This window comes from Podarcis liolepis (genome assembly GCF_965112155.1).
Source record: "Podarcis liolepis genome assembly, chromosome: 11".
Classification (NCBI taxonomy): Eukaryota; Metazoa; Chordata; class Lepidosauria; order Squamata; family Lacertidae; genus Podarcis; species Podarcis liolepis.
This window is the reverse complement of record NC_139565.1, coordinates 12,996,444-13,020,236: the sequence shown is the minus strand read 5'-3', so window position 1 is coordinate 13,020,236 and position 23,793 is coordinate 12,996,444. Positions and strand designations below refer to the sequence as shown.

General features: G+C 43.1%; 1 protein-coding gene across 2 annotated transcripts in view; it reads right to left on the bottom strand.

Annotated features, from left to right (window-relative positions):
• PTCH1 (patched 1) overlaps positions 1-23,793 on the bottom strand; it is a 112,867-nt gene that overhangs the window by 20,920 nt on the left and 68,154 nt on the right. For both annotated transcript variants that reach the window (XM_083464761.1, XM_083464760.1), the window contains exons 12-16: positions 23,599-23,724; positions 12,939-13,057; positions 11,023-11,425; positions 9,882-10,191; positions 4,822-4,964 (exon numbers count right to left, since the gene is read on the bottom strand). In XM_083464761.1, coding sequence (XP_083320887.1) covers positions 4,822-4,964; positions 9,882-10,191; positions 11,023-11,425; positions 12,939-13,057; positions 23,599-23,724 — 1,101 coding nt within the window. The remainder of the gene's footprint in view (positions 1-4,821; positions 4,965-9,881; positions 10,192-11,022; positions 11,426-12,938; positions 13,058-23,598; positions 23,725-23,793) is intronic.

Below are 23,793 nucleotides of genomic sequence, written 5' to 3'. Positions count from 1 at the left end.
AAGACTTTATACTTAGCAGAGATGTCATAAAGAGAGTTTTGTTTATGGTAGAAAAACTACATTTTTATATTCAAGAGGTTTCATATAGCGGAAAATGCTTTGCATGCAATTCATTAGAAACATTAAATCAACAGAAGGTTCCAGATGAAGACTGAGCCAATTAAACCTAAATTCTAAAAATGTTGTCTGCAGCCAAGAGGGGGGGAAATGACCAAACTGGAGAAACATATTTAAAGCTAGTTTTGAGAGAAAAAAAGAAAAAGGAACCGATGGAGGTCGGGGCGGGGGGGGGGGGGGAGAGAGAGAGAGAGAATCTGGCAAGAGTCCTATAGACGTCTGTGTGCAGTTAACCTCTGTTGTTAACACTGAAGGAAATGCCACCCAGTAAATGGAGGAGAGCTATAAAAATAAAACAACATCTGTATAAATTTTGCTAACACTTGCCTCCTATGACCTATGTATTCAGAAAATGCCCAGCACCCAAAACCAGATGAGTCCACTCTTCCAGGGGTCACGTGGGTAAGTGAATTTGGAGAATTTGAATCGGATTTTCTAGGAACAAAAGATGTCCCGCCAAACAACTGGGGTGATATACAGAAAATGCCAGGAAAAGGGCGACACACAAGGGGTTTTGTTTTGTTTATTTTTCATTCTGCCCCAACTCTCATTTTCAGCTCTTTCTAATTATGTGAAAAACAACAGTGACAGCAGCCTAAAAAAAAAAAAAAGCAAAGCTGGAATCTAGAGATCTGGATTCAATTAATCCACAGGATATGCAACAACTGTATGTCTTCAAATTGTCTTTGGAACTGCAGAGAACAGCTCATAGCCTCTGCGGAGGCAGCAGCACACTTTTATCCCTCCCAGGCAGAAGAAATTATATCAGGAGCCACGGGCAATCATTTGTTCCATGCTGCATTTTGCATTTGATGCCAAACAAACAAACAAACAAACAAACAAGTCTCTTAGGGCACCTGATTATGGTTGTCTCTCCTCCCTGGATTTGCATATTGCATAAAGATAAGTAGTTGTTGTTCATATATATATATATATATATATATATATATATATATGTGTGTGTGTGTGTGTGTGTGTGTGTGTGTGTGTGTTTGATGTTTTATTATGCTTTTATATTTGTTGGAAGCAGCCCAGAGTGGCTGCAGCAGCCCAGTCAGATGGACAGGGTACAGATAATAATAAAACCATCAACATCATTCAATATTACCCAATACCACTTTCGTCAAAGTACTCTAAACCGTGCTTTTGAGTCTAGCAAACAGCTCCTGAGAAGGTCATGGGGATGTTATTTTCTGCCTGAAAGCAAAGCAGTGGAGTTTGGAACGACACAGTTCCCTTTACAGACTTTTAAACACTTCCCTTAAGGGTCCTTAGATAGAAGGGGGCTTTGGCAGTGTTTGGCATGAACTTGTAGCGCACGTGAACTTGTACTCCACACAGGGACCATGTTCCAGTTCCCAGGCTGATTGCTGCTAGTTCAAACTAGCAGATCAGGACTGGTAGCATGGAAGCTAGAATTAAACTCATGAGGGTACAGCAGCAGCAGGCCCAACCCAGACGGCCCAACAACTGATTCCTTGAGGTACTTCCTGTTGTACCTGGGGCGGGGGGCGTGGATGTTAGCACTTCTATTGGGAATTATACTGTATGATTCTAATGAGAAACTGCAATCTATATCACACATAAGTGTAACATAGCATAACTGGCCCTCCCAACTTGCCCATGGCAAAAAATGTAAGATAAAACTGTACAAACAGCTACAAGCTGCAGCTAAAACATGGGACTGCACCACTATCCAAAGCTGCTTAGCCTATGGGAATATTCAGATACTGCATCAGTATCTGATGCAAAAAAGTAGACCATATAAATACAGGAAAAACCCTCTGCCCAAACCTTATGAGCATATTCATATGCAGGGGTTTTTCATGATCAGGATGGAGCGTTATTCAGCACACACTCAGGAATGGGGAAGCAATTTTGGAGAAAAGAAGAAGGATCTGTCAGGGGGTATCATTCCTTCTCCCATTTAGCTTGTGATGCCCATGAACAGATCTGAGATTTTTAACATCATGACGATTTGCCCTGAATAACTTCTCTTTCTATTTAAAGTATTCAAAGGAAGTCACACATATACCAAGTTTGGGGGGAGGGGAATAGTGTGCAAGTTTATCACCCACCCTCTCCCCCTATCTCTGAGTACCATATTGTCTTCCACTGAATGTAACCAAAAGACTTTATAATCTGAACCAAAATAAAGAGAGAGATTGCATGTTCTTTTTTATTTCATGAAAATGTTTAATATAAATTGTTTGTTTTTTTTTAAAGGAAGTAGGACTTACATGTACAGGGGTCTTACTGAAACCGATGGGACTTACTTCTGAGTAAACCTATTTCTTTCTTTTTTAACCAGCTGGCTTGGGAGAATTTGCAAGCTGAACCCAAAGCATTGGAATGAAAGCAAACTATGCCAGATTTGCCGCTCATATTGGTGCAAAGGAAGCACAGTTCCTCTCATTCATAAGAGTGTATGCTGGTACAGAAGATGTAAGAAGCCTCTAGATCAGGCTTCCTCAACCTTGGCCCTCCAGATGTTTTTGGCCTACAACTCTCATGTTCCCTAGCTAGCAGGACCAGTGGTCAGGGATAATGGGAACTGTAGTCTCAAAACATCTGGAGGGCCAAGGTTGAGGAAGCCTGATCTAGATGTATGCAGAGTGACACTTCATCTATTGGTCAGAGAAATGCAGAAGTCTCCCACTAAAAACAATGCCCTCATTAACATGCATTCCAAACCATGGGCTAGCATGAATAAGCACCTATGTTGGCTTGTGGCTGCTTTGCTCCTCACCACTCGTTTTGTACCGCACAGTGCTAATCTATGGTTGTCCAAACCTGGGCTCGTGGTTTAGCTGTACCCTGGCTACAGCTTGTGGTTTGTCTGCACAGAACCGAACTATGAGTCTGGGTTTGGATAACACACCCTAAACCAAACCATGGCTTAGGTCAGTATAGCACAGCAGCAAAATAACCAGGTAGGAGCAAAGCGGCTGCAATCGCTTCTGCACATTCACACTGCCATGGTTTGGCTTAGCATTTTGTGTGAACCAGGCCCCACTGGGGTTCAGCAGATTTGGGGTCAAGGTGCATTTAAACTCATATTCCTTGGTCATGACTGGGACTAGCACAGAAGATGGGATTTTAAAAAATGTTCCTAGACTGTATCATGTAATACTACAAATAGAGAAAATCACATACATGCACGTTAAAAGAGCTCCTTGGGCCTACGAAACCAGCAAGATAAATTATGCATTGCAGAAGAAAAGAATGGATGCCAGGATGTAAAACTATCGATTTTGGTTACTCTCATATCAAATAAATGGTTAGGATCTCTTTTTCAAAATACAACAGCCTCCATTCCTAGGCCTGGTGCTGCTGCTGATTTTATTTTAAAAAAACAGTTATAAAGAATAAAGCAGTAGAAAAGAACAGGAAACAGAGAGAGAGAGAAAGGCCTGCTGCTTGACCATCAAACCATGGTTAGGGGACTGAGGGAGCTTGCATGGAATCTGCCCCCATCCTTTTTCATGCAGGCATCTTCAAAACTGCAAGGGTGTTGGTCTATGGCACTATGGTTAGTGTCTGAATATTTTCATGAACAATTGTTAGCTTTGGAACCACAGTCAGAAGCTGGCTTGCAAACTGTAATTTAGGCCAGAGTTCTTCCCACCACGAGTTCCCAGCAGTTGCTGAACTACAGCCTTCATTACCCCAACCAGTTTGGCAAAGGATGATGGGAGTCGTAGGTCAACGACATCTGGGGATCAAGGTATGAAGAAGGCTGACTTAGGCTAACTAACTATGGTTGTGTTAAGATCAACGCACAACAGATGCCAGAACAAATCCTGGAAACATCGCCAGGCTTTACTGGAATGGCAGTTCCATAAGAAGGATGAAAAAATGACAAAAGATTACTTGTATCAGGGTTCAGTCTGACCAGGAGCCCAGGGGTGACTTCACAAAAGGAAGCAACATAGGGGTCTGCAGAAAACCCTAGTCCATGCCATCTGCCAGGAGAAGGTAGGTTGGAAACAGACCAGTAATTATTCAGGTTGAGGGGGTTTACAAATGGTTCCTTCAACAGAGGTATCACAATTGTCTCCTTCAAGAGGGCAGGAATTACTCTCACCTCAAGGAAGGTCACTTCATGACCAGCAAACTCAATACTAATAGCCAGGAAGGTTTTTCAAATGCACAAAGAGATCAGCCAGACATTTCCAGTGATTCTGTCCACATCTCTAGGTTAAGTCAACTGAAACTAAACAGAAGCGTAGTTCTGCACTTGAGGTGTCATTCAGTTTGAAGCAGATGTAAGTAACATTATTCACAAAGTGCTCAGAAAACAAATCACAGCAAGCCAGCTGGGTTATTCAACCTTGTGGTCGGGTCGTGATAAGCCTTAGGAATGGCTTCTCTGGGCATTATTGTCCAGATGCAAAGGTAGGAGAAGTCTCATTCTTCATTGCCACCATTGTAATAAGGAATACATTTGAATAAGCTCTTCCCTGTGTGTGGTGGGATTCATCTAGAGTTTCCTGTCACCATTACTCAAGCTGTCATTCCTTAGCTTCAATGTCTACAATGCTCTGGACCATGTATGGGAAAGGGATGGTCAGACCTAACTGTCAACTTTGTATTCCAGATATTGACAAAGGCTTTAAACAGTAAAGAAGGAAGGAAAATTACTTCCCATTTGCATCATTCCATTTAAACAAATAAGAGTTAAGGTAGTATTTTTTAAATTACCTGGCTAATATCAAAGGGTTTGTCTTGGATGCCCGTTTGAACCAAAAGCTTGTAAGCCAGAACAGCATCTTCGGATCCATTTCTGTAATTGTTGTATGTGATCTTCCCAGATTCCCAATCGCGATCAAAAGCCTCCTGAAGCCCTGTTGGAAAGTGAAGGGACAGATTGTTGTTGTTATTTTGCACCCAGCTTGTAAACCAAAAGAAGAAAAACCAGAGCAGCTTTCTTTCAAACTGCTAATGAAGAGATCGCAGGATTGTGAAAGTTTTCAGCTCTCGAGTAAGTGCTGACAAGCAATGTGCAAAATCACCATCACTTACTTAGAGCTCTTTTTGACTCTTTAGTTCTGTCCACTCCAGCCTCTTCCTCATAGCCCTGGAACGAGTAGAGCCTGGCTAGAGTACTGTGACATGCTTCCCAAACAGATGTTTGGGAGGGTGCCACATGCCTGAGACACTAGCCTCCCAGAACTCCAGAGGCTGCATAACCTGCCTTTCCCATCTTCCAGCTAGGCTGTGGATGATTGCCAGGCTGAAGCTCCAGACAAGACCTCCTGTTGCTCAGAACTGGCCCAATCCGCCCACACCCACTTAGCCAAATACTACCACACGTGAATACATTCTGGCATCATAACACTGCTGTGTGTGGCGGAACACATGGCTTCTATCCAATGGAGAGAGAGAAAGGCAGCTGGAACTCCATGTGTATGCAGTGTTTTGAAAGACTTATAGAGCTGTGTATTCAGGCATTCATGTTCACACATGGGCTGGGGAACCCCTTTGTGTGAGCATATAATATGCACAACTTTAAGTTTTTGTTTTTTTTAAAATGATATTTATTAAAAATTTTAAAATTACAGGAAAAACAAAAAGAAAAAGAAAGAGTAAAAACAAAAGGAAAACAAACCACAATCAATCAATACAAATTGGTAAAAATCAAAATCAAAAAATAACACCAAAACATGTAGCACAACACAATCAAAAAGCAAAAATAAGCCACAAAAATTTAAAAACAAATCCAATATTCACAAATCCTTAACTGTCATTGCCTTATTTCATCGACCTCCTCACTCCTCCCTTTTTTGTATTCTAGTTGTTAATTATCACAGCAAATCCTTTCCATTTTTCATAGTATTCTGTCATTAAATTACCTTAATCTATTTTAACCTTATCTTACTATAAAAGACCCTAAAACTTAAAACTTAGATCTTATTTATACCAATTTCTCATAACCATAACATATTGTTACATAATTCTTTTAACATTTCTACTAAAGCCAAATAATTTCGTTCCAACATTTTTCTAACATTCATCAATTTTATAAAACAATCCTAATAATATTTTTTTTAAACTTTCTTCCAATCTTCATCCAATGTCTCTTCCTCCTGGTCCCGGGTTTTGTCAGTCCTTTCTATCCCATCAATCTAGCTCATTAACCTGGTAATCTTATGTCCGAGGCCCTTAAGTCTCTTCCATGTCCCTTCCGCAGCTCTTCTTCATATTTATACCTATACTTTACTTTGTCTCCTGCTCCTTTCACTTGTGGGCACTCCAGCTTGACGACGTTTTTGACCCTTCTCGACAAATCAGCCCCTTTTCCATAGTCCACACTAAACTCCATGTGGTATTTAAAAACATGTTTCAAAGTCCCTCCAGAATTAAGAGCCCCCACAACCCCAAACATCTCACGGCCCATTGCCAGACTTGAAAAGTCAAAACATCCCTGCATAGGGGGGTCTATCCAACCCCCCATTTCCAAACCAAACAAAACTCTATCTCTCCAAATCTGGCTTTTTCCAGGTTCATTTGTCAGATCCAACAACTTATATTCCTGCTGGGCCACAGCTCCCTCCATCTCTGGCACCCGAGATCCAGCAACATCCTCTTCCCTCATCTGATCTGTCAGAGCACACTCCTGATTTGATTCCTGGGTGGGTTCTATATAGTTACCCACTACCTGTCCAAAATTTCTGATCGCAACAGTCATCAAGTCCGTCTTCTCATGTAACTGTTCCAATAGGGCACATGTTTTACAGAAAGCATGCACCAGAGCTTCTGAATACATTGTTATGCAAGGTCAGAAGTCTGTTCCCACGATCATAATCTGTTGCAGCTGCAGAGCTCCCCGGTTCAGATTTAGTAACAGTTTCACAGGCTCCCTCTAGGGGAAGAACTTCTATTTGTATCCATCTCTTTTCTTTTTTTCTTTTCTTTTAAAGGCAGCTCTAACAGCAAAGTTTTCTTTTTCAGATATTTTGTCAAGATTTCTTCCTTTAAAATGCGAAGGAGAACGATGGAATCACTATGTTTCTCTTCTTTTAACTGTCTGTCAAAGACGTTTGTCTATGGTCAATGAACTTCCCAAAAGCGTCAGTCCTGACACCCCGCTCCCAGGTTCAAGACGGTGGAAAATTACTTTTCTTTACACTCTCTTCTGCAGGTTTAAACAGTCCGGAAGAAATCCCCCCTCTTCTCCTGCTTCCGAAGGGGGTTCAACAATTTTAGATGATGAAAGTTAATCCTTTACAAACGATTTTCTGAACTCTAGTTTGCCATGTCTTTGCTTTAATCCATCTACAAGAAACGGAAGGCTGACTTTCTGTTTAGACCTTCCCGTTTCAGTGCCAAATTGAGAAGAATTTCTTAGTCCAATTTTCCTTTCTACTCGCAGGTCATTGTTTAAAGTCCAATTGTCCGAAATTAAGCTACTCACGGGTAGTTGTTCTAATAGCCAAATTGTCCCAGGAAAAAGGCAGCGCTCTCCGGCAACGGCTGTGCGGCTTCGCTCCACAGAAGAAGCAGTTGACTCTCAGCACCGTGCCACTTGCCCCTCTTTGCTCCGGAGCCCGTAACTGGGTGCCTTTATGAGTTGGGGGGGCGCGAAAGGTGCCCGCCGAGTCTCATGGTCACAGGCTTCATCCGCCTGTGATTTTTCAAAGGGTCCCCACTTCGCCGTAGCGGGAAAGACCCGTTTTCCGTGGAGCCAGTCCCTCCGGATCAGAGGGAATCCGCCATTACCGATGGCGCCACCCCGGAAGTCCGCACAACTTTAAGTTTGCAATGGCCCTTTGCTATGAAATCTCCTAATGCACAATATGGCTCCGTTAACTCTACATGCATTGTGATAAAAATGAAGAGAAACAGATCAGGAATTTTATCCTAGATATGTCCCTCTAATAAAGGGAAAGGAGGGCACAGGTTGCAAACAGTAACTCCAGGAGATGAATTTGCTCCCACTGTTCCCTAGGAACAATATATACTTGCATAGCAACAGTTGCAGCAAATCAGACTTTTTATTAAATAAGAATAAGAATAATAATAATCAAAAGGAAGCAAGGTAAGAGTGTTATAGAACCATCTCACCATAAATCTCAATTCAGCACAGGACTCACACATAGACACAATGCCCCCCCAGCCAAACCCCGCCCCCCCAAATCAAGCAACCATTTATCAGCACACATTTCCAGGTAATAATAAAAAAGTGATCTCCAAATTGAACAGGACCAAAACAGAAGCGCCTCACTCCTCACTTATTATGTTGTGCAGGATCCATTCAGGCTCCTTAATGAGCACTACAATTCATGGAGGATCCTGGTGGATTGTGTCCACTGACTATGACTACAGAGTTGGGGAGGAATTCAGACGATTGCCCAAAATAAAGCTCCACTCCCTCCCTCCCCTGTAAAATGAATTACACAATGGGAAGGAGACACCCAGCGCTGTGTTGTTTCAGCTACCACTAGGTGCTGAAGCCATAGGTTACACGACAACATGACCAGAAATTCCACCACAAAGCCGGAGGAAAAAGAAACCCACACTCCAACGTTCAAACTTCAAACAGCAACTCAGCTCCTTCTTGAGCACAGCGTGAGTGAACACGATTTTGTCAATTTGTTCCATCTGTTCAACTTGTGTAGCTAATACAAGTTGTGGGATCTGCTGCCAGCACGTGTAAAGATCACAGCCAACACCTATTCACTCTCAACTGTTATTTCCCTCTTTGCCACCCCTTTCAAGGCAGGTTGGGGGGGGGAAGGGTGGGCAAAAATACCTCACAGCACAAATTTGGATCAGATTTAGAACAGTAAGCCGCAGCCCAGCACAAGGAGGCTGTGTGAGAAGAGATGAATGAACCACATGTCTGAGGAAGGGAAGGAAAGGGGGAGAGAAGAGGGGAAAGGGGGGGGGCGGATAATCCACCGACCCACCTCACAGCTGCACTGAGAGGCTGTAATCAAAACCATCATTACAGATCTGATAGGTTAGCTACAGCTATAAAGAGATAAGAGCGATGGAAAGAGAAAACATGGCCTAAACGACACAGCCCTAGGCTCTGGGTGCTCAATTCCCATTTACAAACCCTCCCTCTGTTTCCTTTAAAATTGCCTCCCATGTAGAAAGTTGCAATAAACCTCACTCCTGAAGCCAAACAGGTTCAGAACAAAAGCAGCAAATGGAGCAAGCCTGCCAAAACACGGCACATCCAGTCCCCGCAACACCTGGCCAGGAGCACAGAGCAACTATTGAAATCTAGTTATCCTAATACCATCTAAAAGAATTCAAAGCACCAACTAAGAAAACTTGAGTTGCTGAGGGCAACTCAGAATAAGACGAATTTAGGAAGTGGAAAAATACAAATCCCCTCCTTCCCGTAATTTTTTTTTTTGTAAAAATAAAAAATAAAAAAATCAATTCCAGTACATTAAATGATTGGGAGTATATGGGGTTATGTTATTAGTGTGTGCCTATACACAGTGTAACATGCCCTCAACCCCTTGGGGATAGGACAAGCTATAAATCTAACTAACTAAAATAAATGAATGAATGGTTAACTCATATGAAACTCGCGTAGGTGTACACCACTCAACCTGTACCAGGAATATCGTTTCTAACAGGCCAATCCGAAGGAAAGGAACCTTAATAAATAAAATGTAAAGGGATACTACAGGAGGGAAGCAGAAGAAAGAAAACCACTGTAACAGGGGAAAAAATAGAACGAGAAAAGAGTACATTTGCAGAAAATCTGGATTAGCTAACTGAGTTTTTATTTTTCTCCTTACCTTGCAGCCAGTCTCTAAAGTAGTGCAACCACATTTTGGGAAGCTGCTTGTTCTCTTCCAACAAAACATACGTCACGCTGCTGAAACTTTTGTGAAGCTCATAAAGTAAGTGCTGGATGTTGGGATAATCCGCTTTCTGCGTAACGACATACATGTGGTAGAATGAGAAGTACTTGAACTGGGCTGCAATGAAGTCATACTCCCGTGTCTCCCGTGGCACAATGTCTGTAAGATCAAGTCCATCTCTCACACGAGTAGTTCCATAAAGACTGAGGCCAAGTAAGGCCAGAAAAAGAAAAATGACCACAAGCTGCAAAAAAGGAGAATAAAGAAGGGTAAATGAAGAAGTGACATCATTCAGAAGAGTTTCATGCAACAAATACTACACAGAGTCAGTGCTTTTCTTCTGCGGGTACTCACAAGTACGCAGTACCAGCACCTTTTTCCCCCTAGAAGGAAAGCCCTGGTTAAAAGTGTGCCACTTACTCTAACAACTTTATGGTGATTACTGGCACCTTTTGTTCTAGAAGAAAAGCACTGCTTGCAGCTCCATCTCCCTGCAATGTCAGCAAGTCTAGAACCATTTCTCTTAGCAGAAAATGCCAAGGCCAAATTGTAAATCATCCTCGGCAGTGCCAAAATCCTGATTGCCCAACACACCAGATTAGAGTAGTCAGTGCTGGATCTATGCACAAGTGAAATAATACAGTCATACCTCGGGTTACAGACGCTTTAGGCTGTGTTTTTTTGGGTTACGGACTTGCCGAAATCCGGAAGTACCGGAACGGGTTACTTCCGGGTTTTGGCTGTCACGCATGCGCAGAAGCGCTGAATCGCAACTCGCGCGTGCAACTGCGGGTTGCGAACGTGCCTTCCGCACGGATCACATTTGCAACCCGAGGGTCCACTGTAATGGGAATTCTAGGAACTGTAACTCCTTGATTGGAGAAGTCTCCTAACAACTCTCAGGATGCTTAACGAAAGACATTTCCCCACTCTTCTTTGGGGAAAGCCGTGGCTGTTCAAAGTGGTATGATACTGCTTTAAATGGTAGAAACAATCAAGCCATCTTTAACCAAGAGGCAGGGCATGCAGTGCCCCTGTTGCGAAGAAACACACAACACAAGCACAGAGACGTTACCTTTGCTTTTGGTTTTAGTAGGAACGGAGCATACTGCTTTTCAGCAAAAGAGGAGAGTGTCCATTTCGTACAGGGGGGCTCAAGACAATGGAGTGTAGATTCTGAGAACTGGGAAAGGAGGTCCCTGGATGACCTGGTACTTTCTGGGCTCTGGCAGCTGAGGTTATCTTGTGTCACCGTGACTGGTTGTACAGAGATTTCTGAGCGAGGTTCTGCGGTGGTATAGTAAACCTGGGTATGAGGGTCATATTCAGTGCGAAGCTGGACAGTGGACTGCATTGTGATTTGGGTTTCGTGTGCAAAATTGTGGCTGCTGTATGGCGGCGGAGGGCTGTGGCGCGTGCTGTCACCAGCTTCTGCATAGGCTTGAGGTTCAATCTGAATCACTCTGCTAACGCACGGGCTGAAAGAAAAGGGGGGGGAGCATTTATGCACATGTTTATGGTGGAGTCTATATAAATAAGTAATTTAAAAGTATAAGCAAGGTACCATCAAATATGCATGGCATCTTACAAAACATAAAAGAACTGGTTGCTACCTAAAACACTGATTTTACAAAGCAGAAGTGGGGGGGGAAGGATGATACTTTCTTGATAAGTATCAACCTTCCCCAAAATGATGCCCTCCAGATGTTTTTGCAATACAACTCCCATCAGTGATACACTGGCCGTAGCTGATGGGAGTTGTAGTCCAAAATATCTGGAGGATACCCGCTTGGGAAAGGTTTCCAAGGAAGAATAGATTCATAGAATATGCAATACAAAGTCTCTCTCTCTCTCTCTCTCTCTCTCTCTCTCTCTCTCTCTCTCTCTCTGTGTGTGTGTGTGTGTGTCTGTTTCATACCATCAACTGTTTAAACATATTTTGATCAGTTGGTTGTCTGGCTTTTAACTGATCCATGTAAATATATCCATATGTTTTAAGTTTCTGGGCTCAATTCAAAGTGCTGGATTTAATCTTTAAAGTCCTAAATGGTATGGAACAAAGATACTTAAGGACTATCTCCTTCTATATGATCCTGTCTAGACACCAAAAATCAACCTGGGAGGCCCTTTTTGTACATCTTGCCTTTCTCAGAGATTCAGGTGGCAGGGATACATGAAAAGGGCATTCTCCACTGTAGTGCCCAGCTTATGGAACTCCCTGCTCCAGGAGATTCACCTGGCTCCCTCTGCCACACTGCAAAATGTTAAAGTATATTTCTGAAGATTCAAGTGCTAAATAATTTAATAAAGGAAACCCTGCAATCGTTGCTGGATAGACACACCACCATTAATATTTCCTTTTTCATAAAGTTTGGGTTCATGTCGAAGAAAAAACATGTCTACAAAAGCAGGTGTAACAAGCCATTATTTGTCATATTTTGAAACATGCATATGCAGTAAAAAACACAGAGAGGACTTCTAATGGATATATACTCTGTGTAGTACAGACAGCTAATTGGACACATGTGCACTTGTCAGACACATGCAGTGTAGATGTAGCTTCACTATAAAGAAAGTGATACATGCTTTTGTCATATGAAAAGCAGCTCTAATTGTGAGAAGGAAATCCATATTTTATTCTTCAAAGTATGCCATGACCCAGCTTTGGATACAGAAATTGCAAGGAAAATTCACCTGTGGACTTATACCAGCATTTATAACATGATGGCTTCTTTGGAAACATTCTACATGGCAGCTCTAACCATGTAGACAGCTTTATCACTTGTATTTTCCGGCCATGTGGCAACAATGCTTGTTTCTCCACTCATGCAGAGGTGACAGGTATCTTGGTCTCTATGAGCTTGGAGCACAGGAAGTTTGATCATGGCCACATAATTCCATTTTAAGAAATGTGTGTATAATCCATGCAGTCAATAATAGCAAAATCTTCTGCTTTTAATGACAGTCCATGCAGTCATCCTATCTGCTCACCTTGTAAAACAACAGAATATATCCAATCTCCGATCTTCACGGCGGTACAGATCCATACTCAAAATAGCAGGAAAAATTAACAGAACCATGGCAAAGTTGAAGACCACAACCACAGCAGCCTATAGAAGCAAACAGAGAAGGACAGGGAATATCAGCAGAGCTGGTATATTTACAACATGGAGGATACGTTTTAGGGGGAAAAACAAAAACTTCTTTCATTTGGCAGCTCAATTTGGCTCACTTGTGCTCAAGAGTTTGCTGGAATGGATTAAAGGAGTATTTTAGCATTCCTAATGGACCATGATAATTTTTTTATAATCAATATTCTTTGTAGTATTTCATTATATATACCTTTTGATGGAGGCCTTGTACCTACCTCAAAAGCTTATGAAGAAAGATATTTGCTAATGATTTACCTCTAACATTATTATTTTTCCCAAATTAGCAAAGCTCAAAATACAGACAGCTATAATGTGGCTGGAGAGATAACCACTGACTAAGATTATCCTTGGAAGCCCCATTAACCACCACTTTAGTCCTTCAAGAAAGAAATCCACTAACCAGCACATAATTTTTAAAACAGAGTTCCAGGATGGCTTCTCATGCAGGTACGGTCCAAACCAGCCCAACTTCACTTAAGCAAGGTATCTGCATCATGTGGCTTTAGACTCTGCCCTAATGTGGAGGTAAAGCTGCTTACTGTCACCTGGAAATCAAACTGCTTTCAAAAGGGATAACTACAGGGGCCGAATCAAAGGTTGGCTATCCTCTTGCCCGTTTTAAACCCCCATAGAAAGGAAGAACAAACAGCAGAGGCAGAAAAGCCATCACAAAGGTGGCAACAAGGTCAGGGGTGCATGAATGCAGCAGTGGCCTTAAGCCAGTTTTCATATGTTTTTAGGGTCATTGTATTAACAGATGTTGATAGGCACAGAGAGCACCCTTGAGCAGTTGCCCATTTCCCCAGCACCCCAAGAAGCACTGGATAGTTGCCTCAGCCTGTCTCACTTCAGTTACCAAAAACCATTGATATATCACCGCTCTGGAGCATTGCGGGAAAACAAAATGGTGCCCATCACCACCTGGGAGTGGGCTTTGCTGAGGGCTCCTCAAAACTTCTGTGTTGGATGCGTCATACAACCCATAGCTGTCAACGTTTCCCTTTTTTTTTAAGGGAAATGCCCTTATTCCGAATAGGATTCATCGCAAGTAAAGGGGAAAGTTGACAGCTATGGCACAACCAGTTACAGAAATTGCCCACTCGCAACAATTCTCCCTTTAGGACAATTCTATTCTGCTGAGTGCTCACTGGGCATGCTGAATATATTGTGTTTTGCTATTGAGATGCATTATAGTTTCTTTTCACTGGCAATTTCCTTGATTATGGTGAACAGCCTTTGCTCGACAAAATGCTTTTAAAAAATAAAATTTAAAAAACGAGAATGTAGTCCCAGCACAAAAACTGCAGCAGATCAGTAGGAAATCTCAGAGGAGTCTGCTGGGGGCTGCGGACGGGACACCCAACTATTAGCCCTGGGAAAGGGCCCCTCGCGTCACCACCCATATTTTCAAATAAAGCAGCGTTTAGAGAGGAGTGTGAACCCAAGGGCCTCAAGGTTTCCCCCTTGGAAATCCACAAAGCTGGCGGAGGCTGCGGCCTTAGAGTTGCGGCCTAGTTGCCGGCGTAGGAAAAAGGTCCGCATTTAACTGAGAGTCGGTTTAAAAGCAAACAAGCCCCAAATTCTGAAATTTTGTACAGAAGTCCTGTGTATCTCCCTCAGCTACAAACAGGACTTGCTTTCAAGGGGGGGGGGGATAGAAGCCCCTAGTAATCCGCCGCTTCAAAAAGCAGCAGCTGCTGCTGCTGCATGTGTTAACTGAAATAAAATAATGGAAGTCTGTGCTGGAGTCACTGAGGGAGAAAGCCTCATAGGCTGGGGCCCTGCCCAAGGTATGCGCTGCTATTTGCCATTCCTCGCAGACCACCCAAGGAGAGCGGGCGTAATGTATAGCCAGAGATGATGAGCAGATGAGGAGGCCTGTCCGGCAGTCTTTCACCTTGCTATCTGCAGCTCGCTCCTAATGGCATTCAGGGGTTGCCTTTTCCTCCCCTCGAGCCCTCCTCCTCCTCGCTCCCAGACTTTACAAGTAAAAATTAAAGACTTTTTGACAGCAACAAAGGAAGCTTAAGGAGAAGAGGGGTTTAAATATTTCAGTTTAAGCTGGGAGTAAGATAACAAATGAGTTTTTACAGCCCGCATTGTTTCTCCCACTAAGCGCACTCAAAAATGGGACACTGTGCATCATTAAGCGAGCGCACACCGAGAAAGTCATTTGTGTTTGCATGGAGGGCTCTCGCTACAGGAAAGAGACCACGGCATGCTTCTTTGCTAGGCAGCTCATGAAGGAAGAATTGAGAGTGGAAATCAGTCCTAGAAATATATATTCTGTGGCGAGAATTCTGGCCACTGGGTCAACAGAAAGCCTTCTCAGAAGGTATCACCCACTAACCCAGCCGCAACCAAGGATGAAATTGGGAGACCATCTCAGGTTTATGGGCAAAATCACAGTGTGCAGAAGCAAGGGACACCGTCATACTCAAAATAAACCCATTGAAATAAATGGGCACGGCTAACTTAGGTCCATTAATTTCAATGGGTCCGCACTGAGAAAAACTTAGTTGGTGCCGTGTTTAATGGAATGGATTTCCCATGTAGGACATTATGTTCTATATGCAGTGAAGGTAAAGGTAAAGGACCTCTGACTGTTAAGTCCAGTCGCGAACAACTTTGGGGTTGCAGCGCTCATCTCACTTTACTGGCCAAGGGAGCCAAAGTTTGTCCTCAGTCAGTTTTTCCGGGTCATGTGGCCAGCATGACTAAACCACTTCTGGAGAAACCAGAGCAGCGCACGGAAACACCGTTTACCTTCCCGCCAGAGTGGTACCTATTTATCTACTTGCACTTTGATGTGCTTTTGAACTGCTAGGTTGGCAGGAGCTGGGGCCGAGCAACAGGAGCTCAGCCCGTCGCGGGAATTCGAACTGCTGACCTTCCGATCAGCAAGCTCTAGGCTCAGTGGTTTAGACCACAGCACCACCAGCGTCGCTATATGCAGTGAAAGGGAGGACATATTATCAATCCCGCCTTGTCCCGAAGTTCAGGAGTGGGGGAGGATCAGCCAAACAGGGTCTACATCAGGGGCCACCAAACTTACCTCACCTCAGGCCGGTGTCTCCAGCGCCGATCGCGCAGTGGGCCGGAGGGTGGGGAAGAGCGTGCCCATACATGTGCACACACGCTATATTTGACACACTTCCAGGTCGGAGGAGCACCAGAAATAGCTTGTGCACATGTGCACAGGCCTTCTCCGACCCGGATGTGCACTGGATATAATGCTTGTGCATGCGCACAAGCTATTTTCAGTGCTCCTCCAACCAGGAAGTGGGCAGCCGCGCAGCGCAGCGCCGGTAAGAGTGAGCAGCGGCAGTTGCCGCGGGCCAGATAAATGAGTCCCTTGCGCCTTATCCAGCCCGCGGACCTTAGTTTGGGGACCCCTGCTCTACATTTCCAGGGAGAGCTGTATTGTCTAAACAGACTCCAAATTGCCTTTCAAATGCAGTATTTGATACAGACAAATCCAGACGCTGTTCTATTCAATATACACTGTGATAGCCAACTGTTAAGAATTAAAGAATCACCTTTACTTAGAAACATACAGTTGACCTTCGAAACTCCCATTGTTCTAAGCGCATTTTGCGAAAAGGGATTTCATTAGCATGAGAGGTTTCTGAGCTCTGGGCGCAGTACTGTGCCTAAGATTTCAGATTAAAACTGGAGAGTGGAAGGAAAGGAGGACCTTTTTCTGCCTCCCCATTTCCAGTCAGTCTCTGAAGACTGGAGAAGAAAGCCTCTTAAGAATATATGGGGGGGGGGAGACAGGGGGAGCATTCTTTGTTTTTTGCAGCCTTCAGATGAGGACTAGAGTTTAGCTGCAGTTCATTCATTTTCAGCTTTGTATTCTTGTTATTAAAAAAGTGTGCCTAGACATTCCATTGTTGCACCCATAACCTAGGTTTAAGGTGCCATTTAGATCCTAGCTTTCGTTTCTCAGTTTCTAACACTGGTTCACCTACTGGCCAAGAGGAAATTTTGGACCTAGATCAGGGGTGTTATCTTATACTAAATAAGCACTTGCTCAGGGGGCACTAGATTTGAGAGGCCCTGCTATGCCAAGCATGCCACTGCTATGGATAGATTCACCGCTGGAAAACTCTGGCAGCAAAGCCATTCTGCTAGTGAAAATATGCAAGTGCAATGGTAGAAATGGGGAGCAACCCTGGGCAAGACATGGGTAGAATGGAGCGGGGGAGGTGCGTTTCAATTAATGGCTGTGCCACAGCCCCAGATTTGTCAAAAAGAATTTCCCTCTTGTTGATTTTAATGGAAGAGGAGGAAATTCAAAAATTGCCACCCCATGTCAACAATTGCCCCATGTCACGTTGCCATAACAGATACGAAGCAACTTTGCACCCCATCACAGCACCGCCAGTATATAAACCCCAAACAAGAGAAAACAACTCAGACGACAGGGAGTGAAGGATGGAGTTAAGACTTTCTGGCTATATGTCAATCTCACAAGGGGGAATTTTGGTGTTGGGAAAGGGCACTTTAGCACAAAACAGCCTGTTTCCAGAAAACACACAGGAACTTAAGCACATTGCTAACATTTCTCATACTAGAACCCTGACAGGGGTTCTGTCTCAGGACTCCAAGGACAGCCAGCCACAACTCCAAGCTTTACTCCATTCTAAGAAGCAGAGGTGAAGGACAGAGAACCTCGCACAGGTAAGCGAGGAAACGTAATATTTAGGGCACAACTGATACAACCACCTCCCTTGTTGTGTATGCTAACACTGTGTCTTGTCTAAACTGTATTGCTCCCACAAATTCTCTCTCTCTCTCTCTCTCTCTCTCACACACACCCACACACACACACACACACACACCCACACCCACACACACACACCACAAATAAGCTCTCTGTTGGCAAATGCCGGATACTGCTTTTCACTGTGGGCCAAATTCTCCTGAGAATTCTCTCTAATTTCCAGACTGAACATATCTCATAAACATAGCTAGACTGGATAGTAAAAAAAAAGGAAAGGAAAAATAGAGATTATTTTTTCCTCCTTTTTTCACTTTCAGCAGTATTTTTTTCCTTTGGCAAAAGAGCAATATGAACTGTTATTTTTGAAAACAGGCACAAGTAATGTGTGCACATATTCAGAAGTGAATGTGTCTAGATTCATTTCAGGAGCACCAAGTTATATACATCTGCAGATGTTGAATCGAAGCCGATAAAGTACTAAAGAATTCCAAAAGGAAGCAGTTCAACTATGGGTGTTCAGAAGAGGGTGACTGATCGCTGCACACAAAATAAAAGTATAACTACAGATACAATTTGAGGATCTGACTTCCACACTGGCGGCACTCGTTTACTGAGCAACAAAGGCTAACCCAGTGAAAGTTTCAGAGAGATCCATCATTCACATCTGAAACATCAGCACCTCCTTTGATAGTCATTTGAACTGAACTAAATCAACAGCTTGGTGGTATGGTGAATGTACCACCTTGCCTGAAACAAAAGAAGTTCAGAAACAGGCATTGATATGGAAGACTGAAAGTTGGGTTTTCACCCTGTCAGGAAGCCATTTATTCTCTCTAAGCAGCTGGATTATTTTACAGATATTGAGCCTCAAAAGCCAATGAAGCCTTGATTGTTATCTTATAATGTCTCGAGGAAAGTGAACAAAGATAGAGAAAGGTCAAAGCAACACTCTCTTTAAGCCCATCTGCTGGTTAGGCTCCTATCGAGATGAACAGAAATAAACATTGCTGAAAAGAAAAGGAAAAACCTGTTATATTGCTGTGCTTTCTTAACTTTGGCAGCGGAAGGTCTCCGAGACAGACAGGAATTCTTCAATAAACAAATCTGAATGAGACAAAGACAGGGGCGAAGGACTGTAAATGTGGATAAATCCACGTTTAAAAACAGACCACCCAAAAGCCGCTTGCATGGCCAGCTGATTCCAAATACTGTAATTAAATGCATCACCTGAATTTGGCGACACCTGGCAAAGTCGTAAGGAATAAATAAGAGATATATCAACTGCTGACAAGGGGTTCCTTTCTTTCTCTTTTTGCTATTCTTTGCTTTTTTCTAATATGCTTGATAACCATGGATTTTCAATACAAATCCTTTGCATATAATTCCACCTGCCACATATAACGTGATTAGGGTGACATGCTTTGTATTACAGCACATGAACATAGTGGTTGGACATCATTACTTTACTTAGGTCTCAGTGAAGCAGTTCTTAGCTCAGTAGTACAAACTGGTTTTTTTAATCCAATGTTTTAAAAAAGTGGTTTGGAGCACAAAGATCTGCAGTGACAAACCTGAGTGGTGCACAAAAATGTGCCTATTATTTATGAGAGAAAGAACAAATCATGACCAGATGCATGAAAAGATGGGCAACTGAGATATGCAGTAAAGCACAACGATAGCACACAAGAATAAGCTGATGTTCCAAGAGGCCAAAGCTTTACTAGAGACTGGTTTTTAAGTTTGAAAATCTGAGGCATGTCAGTTTGAAAATCATTGAGCACCATGCAAATATGCCCAAAACCTGACATTCCGAGGCAATTCAGAGTCTTGCTGGGAATGTGCTTCAATCAATTTTTAAAATTCTTTCTTTTGGAAGAATTACAGATTTAACAACACATGCATGCCTTTCATATGCTGATTTCATTTGCAGCAGAATTATTAGTTGCACAGTAGATCAGCTTTCAAGAATGGCAACGAGGATAAAGAAGTGAGCATTGAACAGCCTTGTAAGGAGGGGGGGGGGTGTGAAGCCCAGAGTACTATTCATGATTCAACAATATACACTTGCTCTGGATTACATGCTTGTGGGCAATGCCCCCTCTCAAGAGAACAGGGCTCTCTTGCTGCAACTGCTTCTGATGTGGCAATGAGGTTGAGTGCAGCACACATTTCTCCAGATCATGGGACTGCCTCTGTGTGGACACGGCGGGAAACTCATCCACAAAAGTAGATGTTATAACTGTGGAAAATTGTGTTCCATACTAAAGGTAAAGGACCCCTGGATGGTTATGTCCAGCCAAAGGCGACTCTGTGGTTGCGGCGCTCATCTCGCTTTCAGGCCAAGGGAGCCGGCGTTTGTCTACAGGCAGCTTTCCGGGTCATGTGGCCAGCAGGACTAAACCGCTTCTGGCGTAACAGAACACTGTGGTAGAAACCAGAGTGCATGGAAACACCGTTTACCTTCCTGCCACAGTGGTACATATTGATCTACTTGCACTGGCGTGCTTTCAAACTGCTAGGTTGGCAGGAGCTGGGATAGAGCAACGGGGGCTTCACTCCGTCGCGGGGATTCAAACCGTCAACCTTCCGATCAGCAAGCCCAAGAGGCTCAGTGGTTTTAGACCACAGCGATTCAGAGCCCATAGTTAAAGTAACAAAATTAGAAGTGCTATACAGACAGAGAAAGGGAGAAAGAATGGTGGGGGTGAAACAACTGCCTTTGCTACTCTGAGGGGACTCCAGAATATGAGCACAGGCTTGCAATAATTAGAAGGGATCTCAATAAAAACCTGACTTAATGCTATAGATTATAACTTCTTTTCATAGCACTGCTTACAAACCACTAGTGTGTGTGTGTGTGTGTGTGTGTGTGTGTGTGTGTGTATCTCCCACAATAGTTGCAACATGTATTAAGAAAAATTGTAATTCCTGCTTCCTCTAGTTAGGTCAAGGGTCAAGTAGAGTGAAAAATGATTGGTGAGCCAGACAGAAAGGGAAGAAAAATGACTGCTGAGAAAGTACAGTTACCAAGTCTTTACCAAGGTCAGAGTGAGCTATAAATCCTCTGTGTTGGAGCTGTGCCAGAAGGAAAGCCTCCCAGAGCTCTTTTCAAAGAGCTCTTCCCTAGCAGTACCCACCCATGCTTTTTAATTTTGTCTTTGGAAAAATATAAATATCATGATTATGTCTATGAAGCAGAAAGCATGACGAGGGCACCTGCACACCCACATACAAACCCTCCAAAAATGTTCAAGGTGACCACTAGTATTCATAGAACACATATACACTCTGCAGGTGGCACAAGGGCTCTGTTGAAGAGATTTTGGGTTCAAAAGCATCAGTCTATACATGCAGCGGCTCCTGTTTTATCAGCTAATGGAAAGGAAAGAACTTCATGTATAAGCTCCATTCCTCCACTACAGAAGAAATAGGGATGTACCAAGAATGGACACGAAAGCATCATGTTAACCACATGAGCATACTCTAGTCCCAGGAAAGAGATTTAATTGCAAATTCAGTATCTGACACTTTTATAACGCAAGAGTCAACTCAGAGCCCATTCACACATTATAAATTAAGCCTGATTTGTATCAGTGCTAACCTATACTTCTGGAGTACAGATCTGAGTGGGGTGAAGTGGGAGAAGAATATCCACAGAAACTTCTGCAAGCCCAGATTTCCACATTCCCAGTGCACAGTGTTCTGTAACAGCAGGGCTTTTACACAAAGGTGTAGCCTTCAGAGTTCATGCATTCAATTCCAGTGCTAAAAAGAATGTGGCATGATTTCAGTTACTGGGGCAATTGTTTAAGGCGAAAAGGAGCAATGATCAAAGTTAAAGGACCTCTGACAGTTAACTCCAGTTGCAGACGACTCTGGGGTTGTGGCGCTCATCTAGCTTTACAGGCCAAGGGAACCGGCGTTTGTCCGCGGAAAGTTTTTCTGGGTCATGTGGCCAGCATGACTAAGCTGCTTCTGGCACAACGGAACACTGAAACCAGAGCAGCGCATGGAAACGCTGTTTACCTTCCTGCCAGAGTGGTACCTATTTATCTACTTGCACTTTTTGGCATGCTTTCGAACTACTAGGTTGGCAGGAGCTGGGACCGAGCAACGGGAGCTCACCCTGTCGCGGGGATTCGAACTGCCAACCATCTGATCGGCAAGCCCAAGAGGCTCAGTGGTTTAGACCACACCGCTACCCACGTCCCTCTTCTGCACTAAGTAGGAAGCAACAAATACCAGAACAATCTAAACCATGGTTTTATTGTTTATGTGATTTTAACCAGGGTTAAGGCAACCACTTTGGTTACTGCTAATAATTTGGGGTGCATAGTAGCCTTGGACACCTCATCTGGCCCCACCTAGATATAATTTAAGTGATAGCTGCTATTATTACATGAGCTACATAACCACAACACACAATTTCATTTCTGGTGGACAGCTCCCTTAATAGAGTGGACAGCTCCCACCAGAAATCAGTATCAAAATACTACCGCAGCAATACGCAAAGAGCTAAGTGAGTAAACAAAGAACCATAAACTTTTCTTTGCATACCCTATATATATTTTTAATAATAATAATAATAAATTTTATTTATATCCCGCCCTCCCCAGCCGAAGCCGGGCTCAGGGCGGCTAACAACAATAAAACAGTACAAAAGTACAACATAAACAACATTCTAAAATAATTCATTATAAAAATTAATCCTATCTCTAACCTATTTAACCTATTTTTCTAAGCCTAACAATGAAAAACAACAGTTATAAAATATGAAACAATCCAGGAGTCAACCAAACCATAAATAAAAATAGCATAAAAAGGAAGGCTGATTACATAATAACCATCAGAACTGAACATCAAAATACAGTACAATCACAACTTACATGTGTTTAACCTGTGCGCTTTCAACCTTGCGTGGCTGAAGGCTGGTTGAAACTGGGCAAATTAAATGCACACAAGTCAAATTAAATACACACTATAAAAGCTCTTTTTGCATTGGGTTTTCCCAGCGTTGGAAACAACTTTCAAGGTCTCTCTGACTTGCTTATCAGGCAGGTCCCGCTCTCTCTCTCTCTCAAAGCACTCTGCCTTTCTTGGGGGGCAAGACTTGCTCAATGAGGGCTCCAGAAAGGTAAGGATGCTCGCACAAGAGTGCTTCAGGTACATTCATTTTAGATATGTGTGCTATCTTTGGAACATAAGCCCTGTGCAAGATGCAATCGTACTGTACCATTCCAAAGTGCCTTCTGTTACAGAAAAGCTCTAGCGCCCCAGTTACTGCCAAGCATGCTTTGTGTCACTGAGGGATCTGTAGTGGCGTCGCAGATGAGAATCACAGAATGCAGGAAGGCTAATCCCTGAAACATTTCTTAAGCCAATGATGCCCAGGAAGGTTTTTCCAAGGGCTGAATCAACATTTTCTCATTTAAGTCTGTACCAAGTTTCGAACAAAGGCATTGTGGAATAAGGGCAACATAACCGCCAAGTGCATTTTCTGTCCACCATGTACATGAAAACAAGGACACTCTGTGAGTGATGCACCTCTAAGATTACTCTAGATGCCTGCACTAACACTGACAGAACTGTGATGAGGATTATTCTCAACCCAGAAAGAACCACCCGGTGAGTTAATTGCTGGTGGGACGTTCTGCTCCCAAGCTCCATCCGCTTGGATCACATTACATCTCAGGTGCACACATCAAACCACAGTCAGCTTGATGAGGATAAAGAACAATTCTGGTGTTAGCAAACAAATTCATAAACTTACTTGGAGTGAAAATGCCCGTAGAGCAGGGATGGGAATTAAGGCAGCCATGAAGAATGCAGTAACATTACTGATGGAAGTAAGGGCCACACTCGCCCCAGTGCGTTTCAGACATTCTCCTGTCCTGTCCTGAAAAACACATATAAAGTTGTAGAATACCATACTATTGCATACTGGAAATATAGACCATTCAGACAG